Below are 25,263 nucleotides of genomic sequence, written 5' to 3'. Positions count from 1 at the left end.
TACTCTCATGAATGGTCCTATTGAATTCAGTGGGACTACTCAGGCTGAGAATAAATAGTGGTTGGACTCCATGGTAAATGGAGCATAATCTAAGTGTTGTAGGTGTTTTAATCAGTATAATAAGGTATTTTCTTGCACATTTAAAAATAATTAGTTAGAAATCAACACACCATGTTAGAATTGTAATATTAACTAAATACACTGTCTGAGTGGTTTAAAACCCCAGATGTATTGAAAAGCCCTGAATGTAAAATTTTAACAAATCCATGTTCTTATCACTTTAGAGGCGTGAGCTAAAGCAGCAAAAGTAAGAGCATCTCAGCTACACACAAGACTGATGGATGAAACCCTATTTATTTTCCATCTCAATTTCAATTTTAAATGGTTTTCCTTAACTCTAATACAGTGAATATTAGGTATGTTTGCAAGCTATTTCTGCTTTTCAATATCAATGACATTATTTATTAAAAAGAACAGGAGCACTTGTGGCACCTTAAAGACTGACACATTTATTTGAGCATAAGCTTTCGTGGCTACAGCCCACTTCATCGGATGCATGTAGTAAAATCCACTGCATGCATCCGATGAAGTGGGCTGTAGCCCATGAAAGCTTATGCTCAAATAAATTTGTTAGTCTCTAAGGTGCCACAAGTGCTCCTGTTCTTTTTGCAGATGCAGACTAACATGGCTGCTACTCTGAAATCTATTTATTAAACGCATCAAATAGAACTTGCACAAGTAATTGTTAATTTAAGTTGCCACTGTGACCTAAACTAATTCCATTCGGCCTGTGTTGTAGGGACTAGAGATGCAGAATATAGTACAAAGGTGTCGCCCAGATGTACTAAAATTTCTGGGCATGTGAGAATGCAATAAGAGTCCAGTGGTAGCTTTAACTCTGAATTCCCTTGCTTTTTTAAAATCAAAAGGCCTTTACCATTTAATGAGCTAGTAGTCTGAAAAATGTTGATTTAAAAAAACAAATACAGTGAATATTACATTACAGTAGCACTAAAAAGAGCAGTCTAAATCTAATTTAATGCTGATCAACTTTAATTACCTGGTCCAGAAAATAAATATGTATGGGATGGGAACTTGTGTGAAATTTCAACCCGAAGTGAGTATAAAAACTTTTCCAAAAAAGAGGTTTACAGTTAACTGTGATACATGCATAGAAATAATGTTGTTGCCAAGGCAAATGCTCAATAAATCATTGATTTATGTGAAAGAAATAATTTTATCACCCCACCTGTTCTCTGAAATGGATACCTGATGATCAGAATACAATAGCACTAGCTATTTCACATGGGGTGAAATCCTCTCCTCATTGAAGTCAATGGGAGTTTTGCCATAGCTTTCAATAGGGCTAGGATTTCATCCATTCAGCAGTACCCCTCTACCTCGATATAACGCGACACGATATAACACGAATTCGGATATAACACGGTAAAGCAGTGCTCCGGGGTGGGGTGGAGGGGCAGGGCTGCGCACTCCGGTGGATCAAAACAAGTTCAATATAATGCTGTTTCACCTATAACACAGTAAGATTTTTGGGCTCCTGAGGACAGCGTTGTATCGAGGTGGAGGTGTACCTGACTCCATAATTAGTCCTCTTAAAAGCAATGGGACTCTAACCACTAATATACTGCTCAGTATATAAGGGTGACAAAATCAGGCCCATGATGAGAAAATGTAAGCTTCCAAAATTGTCTCTTTAAAACCTAGATCTGGAAATACTGTGTTTCTTTGTGCTTCTGGGAAAGGTAAAGGCTATACTTCTACATGGTAGTACGTGCAAAGAGGATATTACTACAGCATAAACACTATTTTTCTGTGTGTTGAATTAGATAGATTGTTTACAGAATGGAAGCTACAGTATTGTTGCCTGTGTAATGTACGGGGTGCTGTTTCATTCATCAGGCCACTTGTTATTAACTATAATTCTCTTGCAGATAACCATTACTGTGTGCAGTCAAATGGGGAGTCTTGGTATTAGCATTGCTGGTGGAAAGGGCTCATCTCCATATAAAGAAAATGATGAGGTGCATTTCATTACTCCAACATTTACCAAGTAATCATTCAGAAAGAGATGGGAAAATGCAGTTTTTGAAAGCTAGCCTATTTAGCTGTTTTCTTTTTGAAGTCATCTTCAGTGTAATGCTGTAATCTTAGTAATACAGTTGACATGGAGAACAAAAGGGTATTCTTAGATTTGTCCCCAAGATAGATGTTGAAGATGGTGGTAGCTTTTTAACTGTGATGCCTCCTTGAGGAATGATCTTTGCAAGGAAGCATCATGTGAACGATTAGTTCCTGAAGAAGGCCTTACAGCTGAAATCCCATTGGTTATTTTCCACCTGAATTCAAGGTAACTCCATTTGCAGCCCACACACTAATGCAACTTCAATCCCACTTGTTTGTTCACACTAACCCCTTTTTGAACTAGTACTTGTCTTTTCTCAGTTTCATTCAAATCCTTATTCTCAAATATGTCCCTCATGGCACTGGGTAAACTGTTAATGACTTTTGTTTATTGCTGTTTGTATCAGTCAGCGATGGGTGGTTTTATTTTTCTGTTAATGTGTTAATTAAGACATTTATCTTGTATTCATTTAGAGGCAGCTGAGCAATAGGCTTTGAAAATCAGTTTGCTGCGCATGCACTTTTTAACATCCAAGAGCAATGGGATAAACTCTGTTGGATCTGAAATTTTGTGTTTGATGTTACCAGGCAATCTTAATTGCACGGGTGGCCAAAGAAGGCCCAGCGGACTTGACTGGGGTACAAGGAGGAGACAAAGTGCTGGAGGTAGAAAGCTTTATTTGTTAACGGAGCCCTGTATTTTCTTATGTGAGCAATGGAATTCCCTCCTCCTCCCCCACTGGGTCATATAAACACATGCTTAATCTGATTTTCTATGCACCTGAATCAAAATCCTTAATCTGAATATCCAGATTTTGGAATTTTGGATCCAGATTTGGACTTTGCAGCTTTGGAACCATTTTTAGTTTCAATATTCAAATTATTCATGAAATGACATCCTTGACTTCTGATCTTATTCCCATTATTTACCATATATTTTTCAGATCTTATACTTTCTAAGCGTTTAACAAAATATCTTGATCTTTAATGGCTAATTCATTAAAAAAAAAGAATGCCCTTATTATAAACCTGAAAATTCTGTGCCTTTATTAGTTCAATGACTAATTCTGAGATGGTTTCTTATTTACGTCAGTTAGATTTATTACTCCAGATTCACCAAAGCTTGGTGCAGGAAGTACAAACTACACTTCCTTATGCCCTCAAGAGGATGCTCACACTGGGGAGGTCAGCCCATAATTACTCCACTGATACAGGCTTCAAATGAGATGTGCTAAATAATAAGTGTCGGAGAAAAACTCAGTTCTCGCTTTTTTGTTTGGGTGCAGCAAAATCAAATACTTTATTATTTCTCCAGTAATTACAGTGGAGGGAGAGAGTGCCATAGGACAGGGGTCGCCCCAGTCCCGGACAGGTCTCTCAACTGGTAAACAATTACATCAAGCCTTTATACCTTTGTTACAGACAATTTCTAGCAATCATGGAGACAGTAAAGAGAAAACAATTGCATTTGTTTATACATAAGCCTTTCTGCTATCTTATTTATCTCACTACTAAGAAAAGCAAGCCTGCATATTTGGTTAGACTGTTGCAAGGTCGTAATAACTTTTCACACAGTTCACTCTGTCTCACATTATCTTGCTTCTACAAATCTCACGTCATTAGGGTCACAGCTAGCCTAACTCATGCTAAGTAACTAACATGCATTAAGATCCCTTCAAATCCTTGTTAATTATTTACTGGCTTCCACATAAGTGTGTACATCTGGTTGCTCTACCTTTGGGACCTTTTCTCCACTAGTGCCACCTGTTCTTTTGAATCTTGTAGGTCCCTCAAGTGTCCCCCAGTGAGGAGATTGCAGATGTTTTGTGCCAGGATTTTCCTCTGAACAGCCTTTGCCAGGGCTGTCCTGGGATGAATCCGACCCAGTGGTGCTACTATTCCCAGCTATAGTTTTCAAACTAGTAACCTTTTATTATTGTTGCTAGCACTCTATTATTATTTTTTTCCTAGAGTTAATACTATTTATTCTAACATGTTTCTTGTTGAATCAAGGTAGATACATAATATATATTGTTAGCTGCATTGGAGATATAATACATGATCTACAAAGTCTACTTCTGTAGAAAAGTCCTATAGAATTTATAGGGATAAAAAAACATAAGCATGTATAGAAATTAAACAGGATTCTATAGAAATTACTACAAGAAATTATAGAATTTAACAGAATGATATCCTTTCTCTTGAATGTTTAAAACTACCCTACAGCATTTAATAGAGGATTATATTCCTGTGGTTGAATTCTACAGGTTGGCTGAAAAATTCTTTGGAAAGGTTATAATTCTCTGTTAAACGTTAAAGGACTTTTCCATGGGGGTAAATACAAACTTTTTCTTTGAATAAAGGACTATTATTAGCTGAAAACAGTTGGATTTTGGCAAACTGAAAATTTGAAGGAAACATTGTTATCTGTATGTATTTCATATCAGAAGATTATCTGCAAAAAATAAATCCACTTTTCTACTTATTATTGGCCCTACTGTGCCCTCAGTTTTGAAGTAGAATTCCTGATTGAAATAAGTAGACAGTTCTGCTTAAAAATCAATGGTGCAGTATGGCCTCATGCAGTAATAATCTCTTAGAACCCACAGAGTTATTCAACATGTGTTAGCTATTAAACATTGTTCAGTTGGTAAGCATGTAAAATCAAGAACCAAAAAGGGAAGACATTCCTTCTCAAATATGCGGCTGATTCAACAAGTATCTGCATTTTCTGTGCATGCCACAAGATGGCACTATTAGCAGAACAATTCAGATATTTTAAAATGTAGGGAAAAATTTCACTTTTTTTGTGAGATGAAAAGGAATGAATGCATTCAAATATGTTTAAAAAGGGAGTTTTAATGTTTTGACAACAGGACCAATCTCAGTTCAAGAAACTAAAATTGTCACTTGGCTTTACGTTTTACAAGTTTTTAGTGTTCTGACCTTTTCAACAACTCAGTGAATTCAGGAACAGTGAAAGAGGAATTAGCACACACTGTTTGAATTCACCCTGGTGAAATCCTACATGACAATGGGTCTAGTCACTGTTTAAGCTGATCTGAGTGCAGGGGAGTTAGTTATCCTTTATTTTAGCAGTACCCAGAAAATAAAGATGGTCATTTTATGCTTTTTTTCCCCCCCCTCTCAAGGGATCCATCCTTTTAGAACCAAACACACCTGACTCAGGTCCTGTTGAAGCATCAGCTAAAAGCAGCCCATTCCAGACAGTAAACCACATCATAACAGTAAGTGAAGATGGTGAATTCAGTGAACAAACTAATGCTTACACAAATACTTTCTGAGCTGTGTGTTACCAATGCTGCCCCAGCATTCAGACAGACAGCATTATCCACAATTTTGAATTAATAAAAAGTTGGATAATAAAAGAAACACTGCATTGTGGGCCAGATTATCAAGTACTCAGCAGCCACAATCAGGACCAAATTTCCAAAAGAGCTCAACTCCCATTGAGAAATCAAACTAAGAAATCAGATTTTCACTGTTTTAGGTCTCTTGAAAAATCTGTCCTTAAGCGTCACACTGGGAGATGCTGGGTGCTGAATATTGTTGTAAATCTGACCCTTCCTTAGGTGCTTAAATGGAAACTGAGCTCTTTTGAAAATCTGGGCCCAGCTGGGGATGCTGCTGAGCACTTGAAAGTCTGTCCCATTATCTATTAGGAACATACTGTATAATCCAGGGATACTCAAAGCAAAGAGGCAAGACCATATTGTCTCAAATAGTCTCTCAAATTTTAACTCATTTCAGTCTGAGCCTTCATACTGGAATGCCTGCCTGCCTCCCCTAGAGCTGGTACCAGGTGGCTCCACCTATCAGTAGAATACTTCCTTTCAATTCCCTTTCCTCCAGCCTCTCTCTCAAACCACACCTGCCTGTGACACAGCTAATGTCACTAATTTATATGTATGAACATATGATTCAGTTTTGATTAAACCTCTGGAATTTTTTAAGCAATTTGATTGCAAGTTGGTCACATGAACAAAAATAGATCAGAGCTAGACCAAGCTGGAGGACAGGAAATGATTTTGAATTTGGCTTTGCTTTGAATCGGAAACTTTGAAATTCGCCACAAAGGAAAATTCTCTAAATTGTTTAGTTTTGGAGCAATTGAAATGTTTCATTTCAACAAAATCAAAATATTATGTTAGAATAGAAATGGAATGTCATTTCAAAACAAAACATCAAAACAGAACAGGTCAATGTTGTAGGAACTTTGTTTTTTCATTTTTTGGCCAAAACAAAATGTTGGCAAAATCAACACGATTTCCGGAAGCATTTTGATTTAGAATGAACTGGTTTAAGTTTTTCCGAGCATCTCTAGGCAGAGCTAATAGCCTCTTTAGCAGATATTGGAGGCTAATAGTCTGTTGAACATCATCACTGCGATTCAATGGGAAGATGCTTGAAAAGGCTGGTTAATATGGTGGTTGGCTGATCAAATCTTTTGTAGAAGGAGCTGGCTGGTTTCTGCCTTTGATTTCTGCTGAGGAGAGAAACTGACCACTTCCCATGCTATCTCCTGATGGTAACATAACCCAGCTGGGTTATATATTTCCTTACAGATATGGCCAGCTAGCCAAGAGGAGGGGACAGGTCAGACAATGCTGGCCCCTTTAGAATAGGAGGTCCTTAAGGAGCCAGCTAGCTAGAGCCGTTTCAGGTGATGAGTTGCTTCAGCACATATTTTCTGCAGAAAATTTTTGCATTGAAATCTTTGTAAATGTGTCTCTGCAAGAGACTTACTCACAGACGTCTTTATGCTGACTTGTGCATACTACTGTGCCTTGGCTGAGGGGAATATAAAACACTCTCTGGGACTGTCATCTCTTTGGGAATATTATCCTATTGACTCTAGATTTAGTCAATGCCTCATCTTATATTCTTACTCCATCTTTACTCAGGCACAGCTCCTATTGACTCTCAGTGGGAGTTTTTCCTGAGAAAGGATTGCAACATTGGGTCCAGACATCTGGAGAAAAGACCTATAATATTCAGAGGGATGGACTAGATGGTGCAGAAGGTTCTTACTAAAGCTCTGGTGGGATAGAATCTTCCTCTTATTAAAGATCTAGGACATAACATTATAATGCTCTCTCTGTCCTTGGCAGAGTGTTCTTCTCTCCCTGTATCTCTGATCATGCCTCAAAAACCGACAGGAACATCTTTCTCTACATTTATTAAGTTATATATTCAGAAATAAAACACTTCTTTGTGTGTTTTAATCAGGAAAAACTCTCCCTTTTATTATTAATTATACCTCTGATCTTTCAACAACCTGCATGGCCTCTTTTATCTCCTATCCTTAATGATGTCTCCATAGATGGTATCACTGCTATGACAAAAGATGCTGTCTCCAACAGATTCAATTTCTCCTCTCTGGTCTTCCATTCTTCAAAGAGCTGGTTGCTCCAGATTATTTTGAAAGGCTCATTTGAATTTTAACTAGTCCAAAATCCAAATGCTTAAATGCCAGACTTCAGCTTTAATGCCACTTTGAATTATTAGTAATTAGTTGGACAAACAAGAAAAGCTCTTTCATGCCGCATCACTGTTTTTTTCAAAGTGAAAATTAGGCCAGGTCTACACTACCACTTACTTCGGTATAACTTGCCTTGCTCAGGGATGTGAATATGCTATCCCCTTGAGTGACATAAGTTACACTGACCTACACACCAGTGTGGAGAGCTTCTCCCACCAACATAGCTACTGCCTCTCACAGAGGCGGATTTATTATGCTGATGGAAGAGCTTTCTCCTGTCGGCATAGAGCATCTTCACCAGATGCACTACAATGGCACAGCTGCACCAATGCAGCTGCGCAAATGTAGCACTTCTAGTGTAGATTAGCTCTTAGAAACAAACTAGCTTTTTTAAAATTTGTGATTGACCAGTTTCACTTTTGAAATTTACAATCTCAAAAACTAAAATTACAATGAAATATAGTTTTCATTGACAAACTTTACAAACTTGCCATAGCTATGCAAAAAAATTACTGACACTCACACAGCAAAATAACTGCATCAGTGTTAATTCACATCTTTTGTTATTTGGGGCAACTCTGTGTGGACATTCTTGTTTCAGAATAGAAGTGTCTAGTGAGTTAGCTTAAGTTGATTCCTTTATTCATTTAAACTAATCAAAGTAAGGGTGTGTCTACACTATGGGATTACTCTGATTTTACAGAATTCGATTTTTGGTAACAGATTGTATAAAGTTGAGTGCATGCGACCACACTAAGCACATTAATTTGGCGGTGTGCATCCATAGTACTGAGGCTAGCGTCGACTTCTGGAGTGTTGCACTGTGGGTAGCTATCCCATAGCTATCCCATAGTTCCCACAGTCTCCCCCGCCCATTGGAATTCTGAGTTGAGATCCCAATGCCTGATGGGGCAAAAAACATTGTCACGGTGGTTCTGGGTACATGTCGTCAGGCCCCCCTCGCCCTCCCTCCCTCCCTCCGGGAAAGCAACGGCAGACAACCGTTTCATGCCTTTTTTCCTCGGTTACCTGTGCAGACAGCATACCACGGCAAGCATGGAGCCCACACAGCTCACCATCACTGTACGTCTCCTGGGTGCTAGCAGATGTGGGACTGCATTGCTACACAGCAGCAGCTCATTGCCTTTTGGCAGCAGATGGTGCATTAGGACTGAAAGCCATCATCATCATACAGAGATGGGAGTGACTCAGCCAGGTCATTTCCCATTTTCTGCCGAGCACTCAGGAGATGTTGAGGGCTAGCAGTCATAATGCAGCATCTTCTGGCGAGCAGTCAGGAGATGACGATTGCTTGCAGTCTTAATGCAGCATCTTCTGCTAAGCACCCAGGAGATGACAATGGCTAGCAGTCATACTGCACTGTCTGCTGCCAGCCTAAGATGTAAAAGATAGATGGAGTGGATCAAACAAGAAATAGACCAGATTTGTTTTATATTCATTTGTTCCCTGCTCCCTCCGTGAAATCAACAGCCTGCTAAACCCAGGCTTTTGAGTTCAATCCTTGAGGGGGTCATTCTGTGTGACAGTTGTTTGTGTTTCTCCTTGACGCAAAGCCTCTGCCTTTGTGGATTTTAATTCCCTGTAAGCCATGTCGTCAGTCGCCCCTCCCTCCGTCAGAGCAATGGCAGACAATTGTTTCGCGCCTTTTTTCAATGCAAACACCATACCACGGCAAGCATGGAGCCCGCTCAGCTCAATGCAGCAGTCATGAACATTGTAAACACCTTGTGCATTATCGTGCAGTTTATGCTGAACCAGAACCTGGAAAACCAGGTGAGGAGGAGGCGATGGCAGCGCGGCAGGTTCATGCCTTGGAACGCCGATTCTGGGCCTGGGAAACGAGCATAGATTGGTGGGACCTCATAGTGTTGCAGGTGTGGGACGATTCCCAGTGGCTGCGAAACTTTCACATGCGTAAGGGCACTGTAGCGGGGTGGTTACCCACTCCTGCCCTTCAGGGCTTAAAACAGTCCAGGAGAGGGCTGTAGCTGGGGCAAAAAGCCTGGGCTGATTGGGAGAAAGCAGGCTCAGCTGTGGCCAGGTCCCAATCTGGCCCCTATAAGAGGCAGTGAGCCAGGAGCCCAGTCAGTCTCCCTCTTCCTGTAGAGGGAGAAGGGCCTGGCTGCAGGGAGTTAGAGAAGGTACCTAGAGTGGAGCAGGGCTGGGGAAAGGCAGAGGAGCTGGGGAGCTCCTGCCTGGAAAGCCCCAGGCTGTGGCCTAGCATAAGGCCAAGAGGTACTGGGGGTTGCAAAGGGCAGCCCATGGGTAGGCAAAGGCAGCAGGTCCAAACCCCTTTGCCTATGATGAGTGGCAGATACTGCACTCTGCCCCAGTGAATGGGGGCTAGATGGAGACTAGGCAGTAGCCAATACTGAGGCAAAGTGGGGATAGTGGGTTGGGGGTTCCCCAGGGAGGGGAGACCCAGTAAAAAGAGGCATCGGGGTCCAGGGAGAGACTTGGGGCTAGAGGACAGGCGGATCACTGGCCTGCAGAGGGCGCTCTGGGCTGGAAATTGAGCTAATCAGAAGTCACCAGCAGGAGGTGCCGCAGGGGTGAGTCCAGCCCATCTACAGCACTTTCATGGAACTTTGTGACCTGCTTTCCCGTGCCCTGAAGCGCCAGAATACCAAGCTGAGAGCAGCCCTCACAGTTGAGAAGCGAGTGGTGATAGCCCTGTTGAAGCTTGCAACGACAGACAGACAGACAGTAGGGAATCAATTTGAAGTGGGCAAATCTGCTGTGGGGGCTGCTGTGATGCAAGTAGCCAAAGCAATCGCTGAGCTACTGCTACCAAAGGTAGTGACTCTGGGAAATGTGCAGGTCATAGTAAATGGCTTTGCTGCAATGGGATTCCCGAACTGTGGGGGTGCAATAGACGGAACCCATATCCCTTTCTTGGCACCGGACCACCAGGGCAGCCAGTACATAAACTGCAAGGGGTACTTTTCAATGGTGCTGCAAGCACTGGTGGATCACAAGGGACGTTTCACCAACATCAACGTAGGATGGGCGGGAAGGTTTCATGATGTTTGCGTCTTCAGGAACACTAGTCCGTTTAAATGGCTGCATCTGTTTGCTTCTTTGGTTCTCTGGTATGCTTGTCTGAGCTCCTTAACTTTCAACTTTCAACTGTAGTGAATCCCTATTGTGGCTTCTCTCCATCATGCCCTTGGAGATTTTTTCAAATGTTTTGGCATTTCGTCTTTGGAACGTAGTTCTGCTAGCACGGAATCATCTCCCCATACAGCGATCAGATCCAGTACCTCCCATACGGTCCATGCTGGAGCTCTTTTTCGATTCTCAGACTGCATGGTTACCTGTGCTGATGAGCTCTGCGTGGTCACCTGTGCTGATCAGCTCTCTACGCTGGGCAAACAGGAAATGAAATTCAAGAGTTCGCGGGGCTTTTCCTGTCTACCTGGCCAGTGCATCCGAGTTCAGATTGCTGTCTAGAGTGGTCACAATGGTGCAATGTGGGATATTTCCCGGAGGCCAATATCATTGAATTGCGTCCACACTAACCCTAATTCGAACTGGCAATGTCAATTTCAGCGCTACTCCCCTCGTCAGGGAGGAGTACAGAAATCGATTTTAAGAGCCCTTTATGTCGAAGTAAATGGCTTCGTTGTGTGCGGGGTTAATTCGATTTAATGCTGCTAAATTTGACCTAAACTCGTAGTGTAGACCAGGCCTAAGACATTTTGAATCCACAACAGAGTGTCCACACACAGACTTGCAAAAAGGTTTGAATTAAAACTGATGTAGTTGTGTGTACAAAAGTCCTGAGAAGCCAAAGGATCAAAGGCTGAAAAAATAACCTAATGCCATGGGACTCAAATCACTGCCTGTGGAGCTCTGTGCTTTCAGAGCAAGTCCTGACTTTACCTATTTCCAAAAGGACCGCATCACTCAGGCTTGCCCCCATACTATGCTGTCTTGGATTCTGCCTGCTTTTTATCTGATTCTGTTTCTTTATCTTCCCTGCCTTCCTCTTTTTCCTCCTGGAGTAACAGTTGCTGCTTTGGCATTGATCCTGACCCACCTGCACTGCCTGGTTTTCTCCAAGAACATGATTTTCTATTGTTCTATTCCTCTGTCTTCAGTATCTGCTGCTGTTTCTGGAGACTAGACATCTGATCCTCTGTTTAAAGGAAATCAAACCTTATTCTCCAACTCTGAGTTTGCACTGCCAATGGACTCTCTCCAATACAAATGTTATCAGCATCACCTATCCTTCTCTTCTCTTAGTGTGTCATCATGTCATGCTTCTTTTCTGGTCCATCTTTGTTGCAACTTATGACCTAATGATTCCTTAATATTACCAGACTGTTTGGACTTAGTATCATTTCCAAATCCTGATATTTCACTAGTGTCCATTAAAATTCATTTTCCTTATCTTTCTGCCTTAAACCTGCAAATTTCCCATGCTTCCTCTGTTGTAGTGTTGTATGTCATTTATCAATACAGTCAGCCCTCATTACTAATTATTGCTGATTTTTCAAAGAAGCCTACAAGTATTTCAAGGCGAGTTGGGCATCCATTCTCATAGGTGGCCTTCAGTTTAAAGAAAATCTCCCCTCCCCAAATCATTGAAATAATCAATCACACCTTATTGTTTATGCAAAGCTGGATGAGAATCGTTTTTCCCATCTTGTGAAACTTTTGGAAATTAATTTTTTTCCCCATTCCTCATCCCGATAAAACAGAGACCTGATTCAGACCAGGGACTTGAACCTAGGTCACCTGCATCTCAGGTGAGTGCCTTACCTACTGGACTAGAGAATCAGTCTCTCACTCAATGAATATTTAATTATTTATACAAAGTGGAACAGCTCCAACAGGAGAAACTGTGTAAGACCCACCCTAGAGAACCACATAGTCTGGTGATCAGGACACACCTGAGGTGTAGAAGATGCAGGTTTAAGTTCATGGTCTGAATCAAGCATAACAGGGGCTTGAGCTTGAGTCTCCCACAGCCATGAAAAATGCCCTACCTACCAGGCTATTCTAGAAACTGGCTCATTCTCTCTCAACCTGAAGAAGAATTGTGGTGGTAAAGAATGTTCATAACCACTGCTACACTGGAGGTCCTTGAGTTGGTCAGCACAGCCCTCAAAGTGGGTGGCACTGGCCAATGAGTTTGCAGAGTAAAGCTCTCCTTCTGAAGAGGCAATGCAAAAAAACCCTCTGCTGTGAAAAGCCTTGGCTGTGATAATCTCAATTAGTGTGTCTGCCCCTCAGTTTGCAAGCCCTCCGCTACTTGGGCTGAACCATCTGGGCACTCATCACTTTGCCTTTCATTCACATTACTCAGATATGATCCAAGAAAATCTTTACATCAATCAGAATCAAAATGGACAGATCTTTTTCATCTACAGTCAATCCAGGCCTTGCAAGAAAATGTCCTCCTGACGCAGGACTGATTAAATACTCAGATGTAAGCATCAATAATTTTTATTTCTAGTAGTTTTTGCTATCTCAGGAAAATGTAAACTTTTCACTGAAATGTGATAAACTTTCCTTCTCCATACGTCAGACATCACCTCATCTTTGTCATTTTATTGAAGCAAAAGTAATTGAATGTTCAGCTCAAAGAAAGCAGAAATCAGAAGAGACAATTTAGATGGAATACAGAATGCTTTAATCATCTTCAGTGATAGTCAGACTTTTGTTCCAAAATTGTTTCAAACAACAAACGAAGCTTCTCAGAGTGATTATCTTGACATTACGTGATTTGATATTATTTTCAGACCCCCTAAAGTTTTCTATGAAGAATTGCATTATCATTGATCAAAAACACCTACATGGGCCTTAGTGTTGTCAGATCAGTTTTTTTACCATTCCCTTCTAATTAGTTAGTTTTAGCGATTATAAGATCTGCTTGGCAACAGGCTTGCCTCTTGTCTAGGCATTTACTCCTCTGCAAGTGGGTGCAAGTTGCAAGCATTTTGATTAAATTGCATTTTACATCCACTTTGTATGGACCCATTCCTACGTAGCACTTAGGCACAAATATAGTTTGCTCATGTGAGTAGTCCCCACGAAGTCAGTTGGACAATTCAAGTGAGAGAGCCATGCATGTTCTTAATTGTTTTGAAGGATCATGCCGTAAATGACTACACAAGATGAAAGAGGAGAATCAAGTCCTTCTGTATCTAATTTAGGGCGCAATCACTCAGTATGATTTTTGTCTGATATTTCAACACCGTATCTTGGGGACTTTGATTCTAAGGCTTGTCTATGCGGGAAGTTAGTGAGCAGCAAGTTAGAGTGCCTTAAATTCACACTCTAACTACTATGCACTAATTCCCTATGTGGACAAATATACTGCACACTAAAAGTACACTTTTTAAAGCATATCGAGCTGAGCCACTCAAGGGCATTTCTAGTGTGGACTAAGAATGTCCACATGGGGAATCAGTAGGGCGTAGCTAGTGCACTGTAATTTCACACCCTGTCTTACTGTGCACTAACCTTTGATTCTCAGTGATAAAGTGGGCTTGTCTCCACTTACCGGGGGATTGACGTGTGGTGATCGAACCACTGGGGGTCGATTTAGCAGGTGTAGTAAAGACCTGCTAAATCGACCGCCGATCACTCTCCCGTCAACTCCAGTACTCCACTGGAATGAGAAACATAAGGTAAGTCGATGAGAGAGTTTCTCCCATTGACCTAGCGCGGTATAGACACTGCAATAAGTCGACCTAATGTACAGTAACTCCTCACTTAACATTGTAGTTATGGTTCTGAAAAATGTGACTTTAAGCGAAACAATGTTAAGCAAATCCAATTTCCCCATAAGAATTAATGTAAATGTGGGGGTTAGGTTCCAGGGAAATTTTTTTCACCAGACAAAAAACTATATTTTACACACACACACACACACACACACACACACACACACACACACACACACACACACACACACACACACACACACACACACACACACACACAGTTTTAAACAAACAATTTAATCTGTACACAGCAATGATGATTGTGAAGCTTCATTGAGGTGGTGAAGTTAGAGGGTGGAAGAGGGAGGAATATTTCCCAGGGAATGCCTTGCTGCTAAATAATGAACTAGCACTCGGCTGAGCCCTCAAGGGTTAACACATTGTTGTTAATGTAGCCTCACTCTACAAGGCAGCACAAATGGAGGGAGGGGAGACAGCATGGCAGACAAAGACACACACCCTGTGTGTGTGTTGGGGGAGAGAGAGAGATGCGCATTGCTCCTTTAAGTACGCTGATTCCACTCTAAGTACGTTGCCTTTAAAAAGATCAGGAAGTTGAGATAGCAGGTGCGGCCAGCAAGCTCTCTCCATCCGGAGCCCTGTCCTGTCCCCACTCTGCTCTATATGGAGAAGTGGTAAGTGGGGGGGAGGGGGACACCTTGACATTAGTCCCTCTCTTTCCCCCTTCCCTGCACAGCAAGCAGGAGGCTTCTGGGAGCAGCTCCAAGGCAGAGGGCAGGAGCCACACATGGCAGTGGAGAGAGGGACAGCTGAACTGCCAGCAATTGATAGCCTTCTGGGCAGCTACTGCACAGGGAACTTAGGGGAGTGGGGAGCTGATAAGGGAGCTGATAGAGGGGCTGCCAGTCCACCCTGGTTCCAAGCCTCCACCAGCTAGCTGCATTGGGCTGCTCTTTCTGCAAGCAGTGGACAAAGCAGGCAGCTGCCAAACAATGTTATACCAGAGCATTGGGCAACTTTAAATGAGCATATTCCCTAATTGATCAGCAATGAAACAACGTTAACCAGGGTGACTTTAAGTGAGGAGTTACTGTACATCGACTCCAGCTACAGTATTCACGTAGCTGGAGGTTGACTTAGCTCTGTAGTGTAGATCTGCCCTCAGACCAAACCATATTGAATGATGCATTAGAAGACGAGGGAGATGGAGTGAAGTGTGCTCATCAGCTACTTAAACAACATCTAAACCTGCTGTGGCCGAAGGGGGTTGTGAATGAGGGAACACATTTGTCTTTCTCCATCCTTTTTGCCTTTTGCTAATTCTGAGCCTGTGCATTTTTCTCTAATTTCAGCTTCCTTGTTTTTTCCTTGTTTCTTGGGGGAGCATTATACTAGTACCAACTAAGGAGAAGAATGGGGAGAAAACACAATTCTCTTTTTAGTTTGACTCCTCTGCCCCAACAACACAGGAAATACACAATTTAAAAAAAAGTACAACACAATTGGGAAATATTTAAATGAGATCCATCTCCTCTTACATACCTCATGATTTATTTAAAAAATAACCAAGAGAAACACCAGATCCTTAACCTTGTCTCCAAAAACTCAACACTAGTAGACTCACAGCACAATAGAGAACGAGTCTGCAAGGTTGTTCCCAAGGGCATTGGAAGGGTTTATGCCTCGATCTCCCGGACAACTATGTTTGGAGCTGGGCAATGGACAGACAGCAGCAGATTCCAAAGGACAGAGGAAGGATTTTATAAACTTGCTATCACTGATGTCTGTATTTTGGAGTTGGGTGGCCCCAGCTGCCATGTTAGTGTTTGCTTCTCTTTCATATCTCTTTGGCAGTAATGAAGTCACACTTTTATTTGCATGTCTTGTGGGCTGTCTATTGAAGTTTGATATAATGCCTCAACACACAATCAGTTCATTAAAGCTAAGGCTCTTTCTTTTAATGGAAAAACCAACTGTTACACATGGTGATAAAGTTAAGGCATTTAGGGCTTCTCTGTTTCATTCAACTGGAACATTTTAACTAACGTTTTAAAATTCTAATATAGAGAAAGAAGTCATATTGCATGCATAATTTTAGCAAGGCAGTTTAATATGCATGTTTGTATGCAGTTGTTTGCCTTAGATGTTGTAGATGTCTACCTATTTTATCTTTCTAATCTACTCTGCCAGCCCCTTAGGTGCTCAGGTAACATAGTTATTACCTTTATCCTGATAGGCAAAGCTTCTTTTGAATTATGCAGGTCATGGCAAATGATGCCTCTGCAATTTATCACATGGACATTATGTGTATGTATGAATAATGCACGTGGGTTGCTACATTAAATGTCATCTAAGTTTGTGAAACTTGTTTAGATCATTCTTGTAGCTTTAACTTTCTTTAAGTTTTCTTTGCGAGAAGGTTGTGCCATCTGTCTTGTCTTTATTTAACCATCACCTTATTGCATTAATTTAAAAGCCAGCAGATGTCAGTATTATCTAAGTCTTGGGAAAGTTGACTACTGCAATTCTCAGGCACATTTTTAGACTCTTCCAATAAAAATTATTATTTAAAAAAAGCTATATATAATTAATTTTATCAGGAATGAGTAGAAATGACCTCCTTCACTCAGAGTAAAGAAATTTAACTTAGACAAGATCTGTTATATATATATATAGATAGATAGATAGATAGATACATTATCAAATCCAAACTTTTGCTGGTATTAACACAGTAAAAAATCTGCTTTCATTCTCTGATGAGGAGTCAGGTGTGTAACTCTTTTACTTTTGTTAGTCTAACCATTATTGCCTTTATCAGTGCACATAAAAAAAACATTAATTTAGATTTGAACTTATAAAGTGGTGGTTACATTTCACATGCAACCTGAACGTTCTCATCTAGGGAGGTGTGTCCTGTTTTTAAAACAAATTTCTCAAAAATATATTCCTGTCCAAGGGCAATAGATGATAGCACCACCATTGCACCAGTAGAAAGAAAAGTGGGAAACTGTCCCCCTCTTTGAACAAAACTTTCTTTAAGAAAGTTTTCTTCAAGTAAATTCATCTGAACTAGTTCACGTTTTCCTAAGCATATTAAAAATTAGTTTGTCTGAAGAGGGGATTAACAATTCCCACCTTTCCAACTTCATCTACAACAGGCCAGTCCAAATGCCCCTTTCCCATCCTGTTTACCTGCCATGGCTCTTCCCATCTTCTTTTGGTTACTGATTGCCAGCCTGGCTTTCCTATCACCCACTCAGCCAGTCATGGCTGGCCTGGTTCTCTACCTTCCTTCTTTGACCTTTTGCTTCTGTCTGAGTGTGTCATGGTGCTGGTAGTACTCTCCCAATGCTTCTAGCATGATAATATCAGGAGGTGTGCTCAGCACTGTCATGCAACCTAATCAGCTCTGTTAAGAGACAGGGGAAGGTACTTAAGACCCTATCCAAAGCCCATTGAAATCAATGCAAGTCTTTCCATTGGCTTTAATGGACTTTGGATCAGGCCTCTAGCCAAGTGCTGCAGGGACTGGGGTTAGGTTCAGTCTCATTTAACATCTTCTATGACTTGGAAGAGTAATCAAAGAGCCTATTAATTAAATCTATGGAAGATACTAAATTGGAAAGGGCTTTAATTATGAAAAAGGGCGGAGGTCTATTACAAAGGCTGGGGTGGAGGGTGGCTAAGATGGAACCATGAGCAGGAAATAAAATGAGATTAAAATGGGAAAACTGTGGTACAAAAAGGTCAATGGAATTTTGGGTTATATACACAATGACATCATCAGTCATGATGCCAGGCAAACTGATAACTATTGTTTTCTGTACAGTTCTGATGAGACCAGCACTGGAAAACAGTACTGTATTTAGTTCTGGGTAGCACATCCAAAGGTGATACTGATAAAGAGGAGGCTATTTCCTTTAGGCTCTGTCTGAATCAAATGTATGGACATAGATTTTAGATAGCCTTCATCTCCATATACAAGCCAAGAGCAACATATAAATAGTAGTAAAATGGAACCAGCTGAATATAAGATCTACCTCCCCACAATGTCAAAACTATTTCCAGACTCTTAGCAAAGTTTTGTCCCTCAAATTCAGATCCCCATAGTGAAAAGTATTTGAATATTGTGTCTTGCTTGTGCAATGGATGAACCTCAGAACATACCAATTTTTCTTTAAAAAAAAAAATGTTCCAAACAGAGAGAAATTTAATTTGGTATATGTGGGATCAATGAGTGGATTCTGTTCTCAGTTACACCAGAGTCAATCAGGATCAGCACATTGTCAATAGAGAGACACTTCTGTAAAACGCCTGGTGAGATCAGAATCAGACTTGTGTGGCTTTTCTGGGCTCAGGCCTGGTCTACACGGGGGGGGGGGGGGGTGCGGGATCGACTTCAGCTACGCTATTCTTGTAGCTGAAGTTGCGTATCTTAGATCAAATTTAAATTACTTACTTTGCATCCTCGCGGTGCTGGATCAATGGCCACGGCTCCCCCATTGACTTTGCTTCCGCCTCTCGCACTACTGGAGTGCAGCAGTCAATGGGAGAGCGATCAGGGATCAATTTACCATGTCTACACTAAACGTGATAAATCGATCCCTGATAGATCGATTGCTACCTGCCGATCTGGTGGGTAGTGTAGATGTACTCTCACTTCCATTATCACGCTAAGTTTCTTGTCTATTTTGAGTGCCTGAGGGTACGTCTGCCCTATTTAGTGTTCAGCAGCTTTCACTATAATCTGAGTTCCTTCTGAGTTCTCTGGTTTTGATAAAAGCCGCAGTGCAAGTAGGGTGGTACTCTCCAGTATGCAGTACGGACAAGAGATTTTTAGGGGATACGGGGTACTGAAAAGACTTGGGGCTAGCCCCCCACCTCTGGGGGGTGGGGTACAGGGGGCTGCGCTCTGCTCCTTAAAGGAGCAGAACAGGGCTAGGGAGGGCATTCATTCTTTATATGGCTTTACAACACAATGCATATGTCAACAAACTTAAACAAAAGCTTTGTTTAAGTTTGTTAGCATATGTATTGTGCTGTTAAATTGTTCAGGAGCCCTCAAAAGGGGGATGCGGGGGACAGGACGTGTTTAAACAGTGTTTTTGATTCTGTTTCTGCCCATTGGTCTGAATTATCCATGACATACTACTGCATCACATCAAGTCCAAATCATTAGAGGAATGCCTCTGCTTGCACTGACCAGAGGATGTTTGGATTCTTATGTCAGCCCAGTTCTGCAGCCTGACAGGTATCAGGTGTTGTCCCCAGTGTACAGCGAATTCTTCTTTGCCTCCACACTAGTCTAACAAACTCCTGAAACTCTTACTATTTGCATGTCTATGGACCACTTTTGTGGTAAGAGTTTCTGGAATCTGTTCTGTTCCTATAAAGGAAGTTGAATCTCCCATTGAAATATAATGTTTAGGATACAATTCTACTTAAAATTTGTCTTTTAATAAGTCATATGCTGAAATGGCTCCTCACCCAACTCCTATATTCCATATAAATAGAGAGCTAAATACGACATATTCTGGGGGGAAATGAGTAGTTAAGCTTGTTGATGTTTGTATATACAAACACCCATTTCATCACTGTATTGGAAAATACAGCTGAACTTAATTTTCTATGAAATTTGAAGAAAGTTTAACAGCCTCAATTGTTTTCTGTGTTAATGATAGGCGCCAACTTCTCTTGGAGCCGGTGGGTGCTCGCAACCCCCCCAGCCCCACCCTGACCCCACCCCTGCCCCGCCCCATCCTACCCATGCCCTGCCCCCATTCCAACTCCTTCCCCAAAGTCCCCATCCCAACTCTGCCTCCTCCCTGCCCCTGTTGGACTCCTTCCCCAAAACCCCGCCCCGGTCCTGCCTCTTCCCCGCCTCCTCCCCTGAGCACACTGTGTTCCCACTCCTCTCCCCTCCCTTCCACAGCTTGTTATGCCACAAAACAGCTGGTTCGCAGTGGCAAGCACTGGGAGGAGAAGCGGGGATGGCGCACTCAGGGGAGGAGGTGGAGGTGAGCTGGGGCAGGGCGGGGGGGGGAGAGCTTGGCTGCCGGTGGGTGCAGAGCACCCCCCAATTTTTCCCTGTGGGTTCTCCAGCCCTGGAGCACCCACGGAGTCGGTGCCTATGGTGTTAATCAGTGTGAACCTGAAAAAATTACATGCCTTCTAAGAGAAAAGAATCGATCCACACTTTCTGAAATTTTTTTTCCTTCCAACTGGTATTTAGACGAGTGCTACGAGACACATACATAACCTTGTGAGCAGAGGGCAGAGAGGATACCCTCCCACATTATGACCAGCAGAAAAATAATAATAATAATTAATAATAAAATCTCAAAGAAGCAGAGGTTCACAGATTTGCAAACCTAAAAACCTGTGTTATGCTTTAAACCATCTCAGCACACACCAGGTTTATGAACATTAAAAAGTTAACTGCAAAGGAACACTGAAGCCCATTAAGCTGAATGTGTGCCAGCCAGTGTGCCCTCACTGACGAAAGGTGCAGTCACACCTGAACAGCTAAAAATTTACCTTGCCCTTTTAAGCTAAACGGAGTCATGTCACTGGCTCCACCTCTGTTGTTACATAACAGATGATAAAACTCTAGTGGGGCATGGTGCTGGCACATAGGGTCTCAGGTACGTGGTGTGATTTTTCAGAATCTCTTTTGGGAGTAGTCATGTAGGTGAAATAGCTGGTACTTATGATTATGCTATTTCTATGCATGTATATTCATCTTGGAATCTGAAGTTATGAATATTAGCTCTGTTTACTACATGTTTGCTCCTGTGGTAAAGCCCACAAGGTATTTAGCCGGCACATGAAGGGACAAGTCAAGTTGAATGGCCAATTAAGGAGCACGTAGCTCACAATGGACCCTGGAAAAGGCCTGTCTACACTTCATGGACTTTTTGTGAATGTTCTAACTAGAATATGGGTGGGGGTGATGGACATGTAACTTGCCCATGTGACTCCAAACACCATCTTTCACAATAAGAACAGATTTCCTTTTACTTGGCACTTGGTAGAAGCTAAAAGGCCCTGGCCTGGAAACATCTCCATTTTGCCCCTTTCCTGCTCTGGCCTCTTTCCTGCTCCAGCCTCTGTCTATGAACATATACTAATGGGAGCACTCTAACCAAGGAACTGAGGACTTTAAGGTAATCTGGAGTCTTCATATTTCCTTGATTCTTTGCAGATGAACTTATGAGTTGGATATGGTAGATTGTTCTAGCCTCATTGATTGCTGATTTCTCCCTTGCAATGGACAAAGATCAGATGCCTGCTGACTTTCTCATATGAGTCAGCAGCTTTTGATACCTGTGGTATAAGCAACATAGCCCTTGTTTGGTCTGCAAAGTGATTTCATATAGTCTGTAGAAAGCTGGCTGATCACATCGTGTTGGCTCCTCCTCCTTGTTTCCAGCTGCAAAACTTCATGAAAAGACAGCTAAAAACCACATGAAATAACTTCCTAATGCTACTTTTTCATGGAAGTAATTGTTGTAGTTGCCACAGTGATGAAGTGGAGTCAAGAATGAGAGGCAAGGTGGCCGGTGTAGCAATGAATGTGATGGAAGGGATCTGAGAAATATCTTTCTATTAATAAGTGTGGTACCTGCGTTTTCTCAAAACTGTAGAGGGCTGTGTTTTTCGAACTAAAAGCTCAGTGATCCAACCTCAGCACTGCAGGTGGTTTGTGTTGTTTTATTATGGAGAGGCCATAGTCCTTCCCGAGTTAGAATTGCAACCCCTGTCCACGTCCTTACCTCTCAGCTTGCCAAATCCCAAATGTGTGATGCACTGTGTGACATAGGGTATGCCTAGTTCAAGCTTTGAGCTGGAGGTATAGTTTCCAGCTGGAGGAGACATACCTGTCGTATTTCTGATCAAGCTAGTGCACTAAAAATAATGTACAGCTGCAGCAGCTCAAGCTGTGGGAAGGGTTAGCAGACCTGAGTACATACCCATCCAAGATGCTAGATATGTACTCAGGATGGCTAGTCCCTCCCACTACTTGCACCAACACATCTACGGTCTATTTTCAGTGCTGCACTAGCTCAATCAGAACTAGGGTGGGTATGTCTCCTTGGGCTGCAGTTTACACCTTCCATCTTGAAGTGTACTCATATCTATAGACCTACAAGGAGGGACACAAAAATCTGTTTATGCCAGAAACTTAAAATGCTGTGGTATTCATTCCTCTATTGCAAGTAACTCTTTCTATAACCTCAGTTCCATGATTCTTTCAGATATAAATAATTTTAAAAACAAAAATGAGGGGAAATCAAATTTGTATGGATTGTAGGTAAGTTTAAGACTCTTGAATTGAGGGATGTTTAAGAGTAACTTTTAATTTTTTCATTACATCTCAGTGACAACTAGAATGTTTTGACATTTTTGATTAAATTAAGTAAGTACTTTTTGTGATTGAAAGACCTAAAAATGGCTCCTTCTAGAATTTTTTTCAAAATATTTAATTATTTTTGTTTCTCAACCTGTCCAATGAAATCAAATAACATCGTAATATTTGAAACATAGTTATATTTGACATTGGCTTATGCAAAATACATATTTCAAAAGAAGGGCTACTTAAATGTTTAAGAAATTGCTTTATTTGAAAGTTAGAGATGATTCTGACATCTCCTCCTAGATGTCTAGCCATCAGCTCAAAATCAATGTGGCTAAACAGTTCTTAATCCCCACTCACCCCATCTGTAAGCCTGCCCAGTATTTCTTTTCTTAGTCCCTGGAGACACCACCACCTTCCTGCCTGTCTCTCAGGCATGTAACTTGGGTGTCAGACTTCTCTCGAGATCCTCACATCTAGGCTATGTTTGTCGTACAGAGTCTTTGCATAACGTCTTTAAGATATGGCCTTTCCTATACATCTGCGCAACTAAAACTCAGTCAGGCTCTTATCAACTTGCATCTCAGTTACTCCAACATCTTTCTTTCTGGCCTTGCTAAATGCAGTCTTGTCCTACTCATATTCATTCAGAATGCTGCTGCAAAGATCATTTTTCTAGCCTGTCACTTTTACCATGTCATCCCTCTCCTTGCACCCCTCCACTCGCTCTGTCTTCTCTATTATTATCAACCCTAAGCTACTTGTCTCCACTTTCCAGGCCCTTCACATCCTGTCCCCTCTCTACTTATCCCCTGTCACTCACTATCGAGCTTGCAACTCCTGAATCTGATCAGCCCGTGGTGCCTGCCTCCATTGCTCCTTATTAAAATTTCAGACAAGCACCTTTGTGCTTTCTCCCAGTGCCGCCCCTCATGCCTGACAAGAGCTCCCTGTAAACATCTGCAAACCTAACTCATTATCCTCTTCAAACTTTCCTTTGGTTTGATGAATACAAAAATCTTGCAACAGTTAGGCAGGTGGTAGTTAGTTAGAGAGAGGGGAAAAAACAATGAACCAAAAATTACTTGGGAAATTCCTGAAACTAAAATCTCATTTCAAAAATTAGTTGAAGTTGCTAAGTGACATCTGTGCACTTACCTACCACATTGTTTACAAAAACGAAACCATTAAGAGCAAGGAAATGAATAGTTAAGGATATGATGAATTGCATGCTGCCAACCTAATAAACAAGCATGTCATTCTTATCAAGCATAAAGAAATGCACATTTCAACACAATAGAGCAACCTTAAATCTTATCCGCAATAACTACTACTTTTACCAGTAGTCTCAACATTTAAACATAATGCACACCTTTCTCAAAAAGAAATACAATCCATATATATGCATTAATAATACATTAATCAGCCTCAAATTAAAGCCCATATACCTTCATAATTTTGCCATCAATCTCAGTGTCATGTACTTTATCATCAAAAATTGCTAAATTACTAAATAGAATTAAATCACTCACAATTCTCAAAGCACATCAGTTTTAAGTACTTTACCAAAAATGTCTACAGTCATGAGACTAATATATTAATTGTTATATTGATTAGGTTGCCAATTGTTTCCTTTTTAATGTATTCCTTTAAAGAAAATACAAAGACTTGAAAATCAAAATAATACATTTTTCAAACATCAATAATTAATGTATCAGAGTTAAGTGTTTGTGTTATGATGAAGTGTGCAGTTCTTGATACTTAAATAAGAATATTGCTTTGTTTGGTATGTGGGGAGTGAAAGATTTGAGGTCCTTAGTAACTCATTTCCTTACTTCCAGTGCATGGATTTTGTAAAAGGTGTGATAGGTAAGTACATTGTTCATACTCTTTCATCTGTCACAGATCTCTGCTGTGTTGCTTGCATCTGTTGCACATTTTAATTGCACTAGTTATTTAATTCATCAGCTCTGTTCTCTCTTTTCATTCAATATAATTTTGTTTTCTTGTGCTTTCTTGCTTTTGAACTCTCTCATCCCTTTTCTCTGAAATCCTTTCTATTTTACTCAAGATACCTCGAATCATCCTAACACGCCCTTCCACTTCAGATGAGGACACCGACCAATTAACCCAAGATCCAGATGACTTTGAGCTTGAAGAGATGGATAGTGCAGAAAGCCAGGGCTATTCAGAGTGTTTGAACAATGCTTTTTACCCTCCCTAATAAAGTACTTTGATAGAAGAACTTCATGGTATTCTTTTTTCGCTGTTGTTCTGTTTCTGTTAAGGTAGTACTTGAACCACTATGCCTTATTCATAGTTGAAACCAGTACACGGGCTGAATTTGAATTGAAGAAAAAAAAAACAACAACCTTACATTTATATTTATTTGCCTTGAATTTTACTTCAGTTGGAATTAATACACTTGAAATGGAATGTTTTGTATAAAGTTATATGAATGTCACTAGTCAAGCGTTTCAAATTTCCACTTTAAGTGCATTCTGCAAAAACTCAATGTGATGATAAAGATTTTTATTCATCGG

At 41.1% G+C, this 25,263-nt stretch overlaps 1 protein-coding gene across 1 annotated transcript in view; it reads left to right on the top strand.

The window, feature by feature from the left end:
- The window catches only part of LOC120401172, a 40,272-nt gene extending 15,285 nt beyond the window's left edge, over positions 1-24,987 (top strand). The window contains exons 4-7 of the mRNA XM_039530829.1: positions 1,953-2,042; positions 2,731-2,808; positions 5,295-5,390; positions 24,792-24,987. Coding sequence (XP_039386763.1) covers positions 1,953-2,042; positions 2,731-2,808; positions 5,295-5,390; positions 24,792-24,944 — 417 coding nt within the window. The 3' untranslated portion in view covers positions 24,945-24,987. The remainder of the gene's footprint in view (positions 1-1,952; positions 2,043-2,730; positions 2,809-5,294; positions 5,391-24,791) is intronic.
- The last annotated feature ends 276 nt before the right edge of the window (positions 24,988-25,263 follow it).

Source organism: Mauremys reevesii, linkage group 3, assembly GCF_016161935.1.
Source record: "Mauremys reevesii isolate NIE-2019 linkage group 3, ASM1616193v1, whole genome shotgun sequence".
Taxonomy (NCBI): domain Eukaryota; kingdom Metazoa; phylum Chordata; order Testudines; family Geoemydidae; genus Mauremys; species Mauremys reevesii.
Note: the sequence above shows the minus strand (reverse complement) of the source record. Positions and strands in the feature narration are given on the sequence as shown.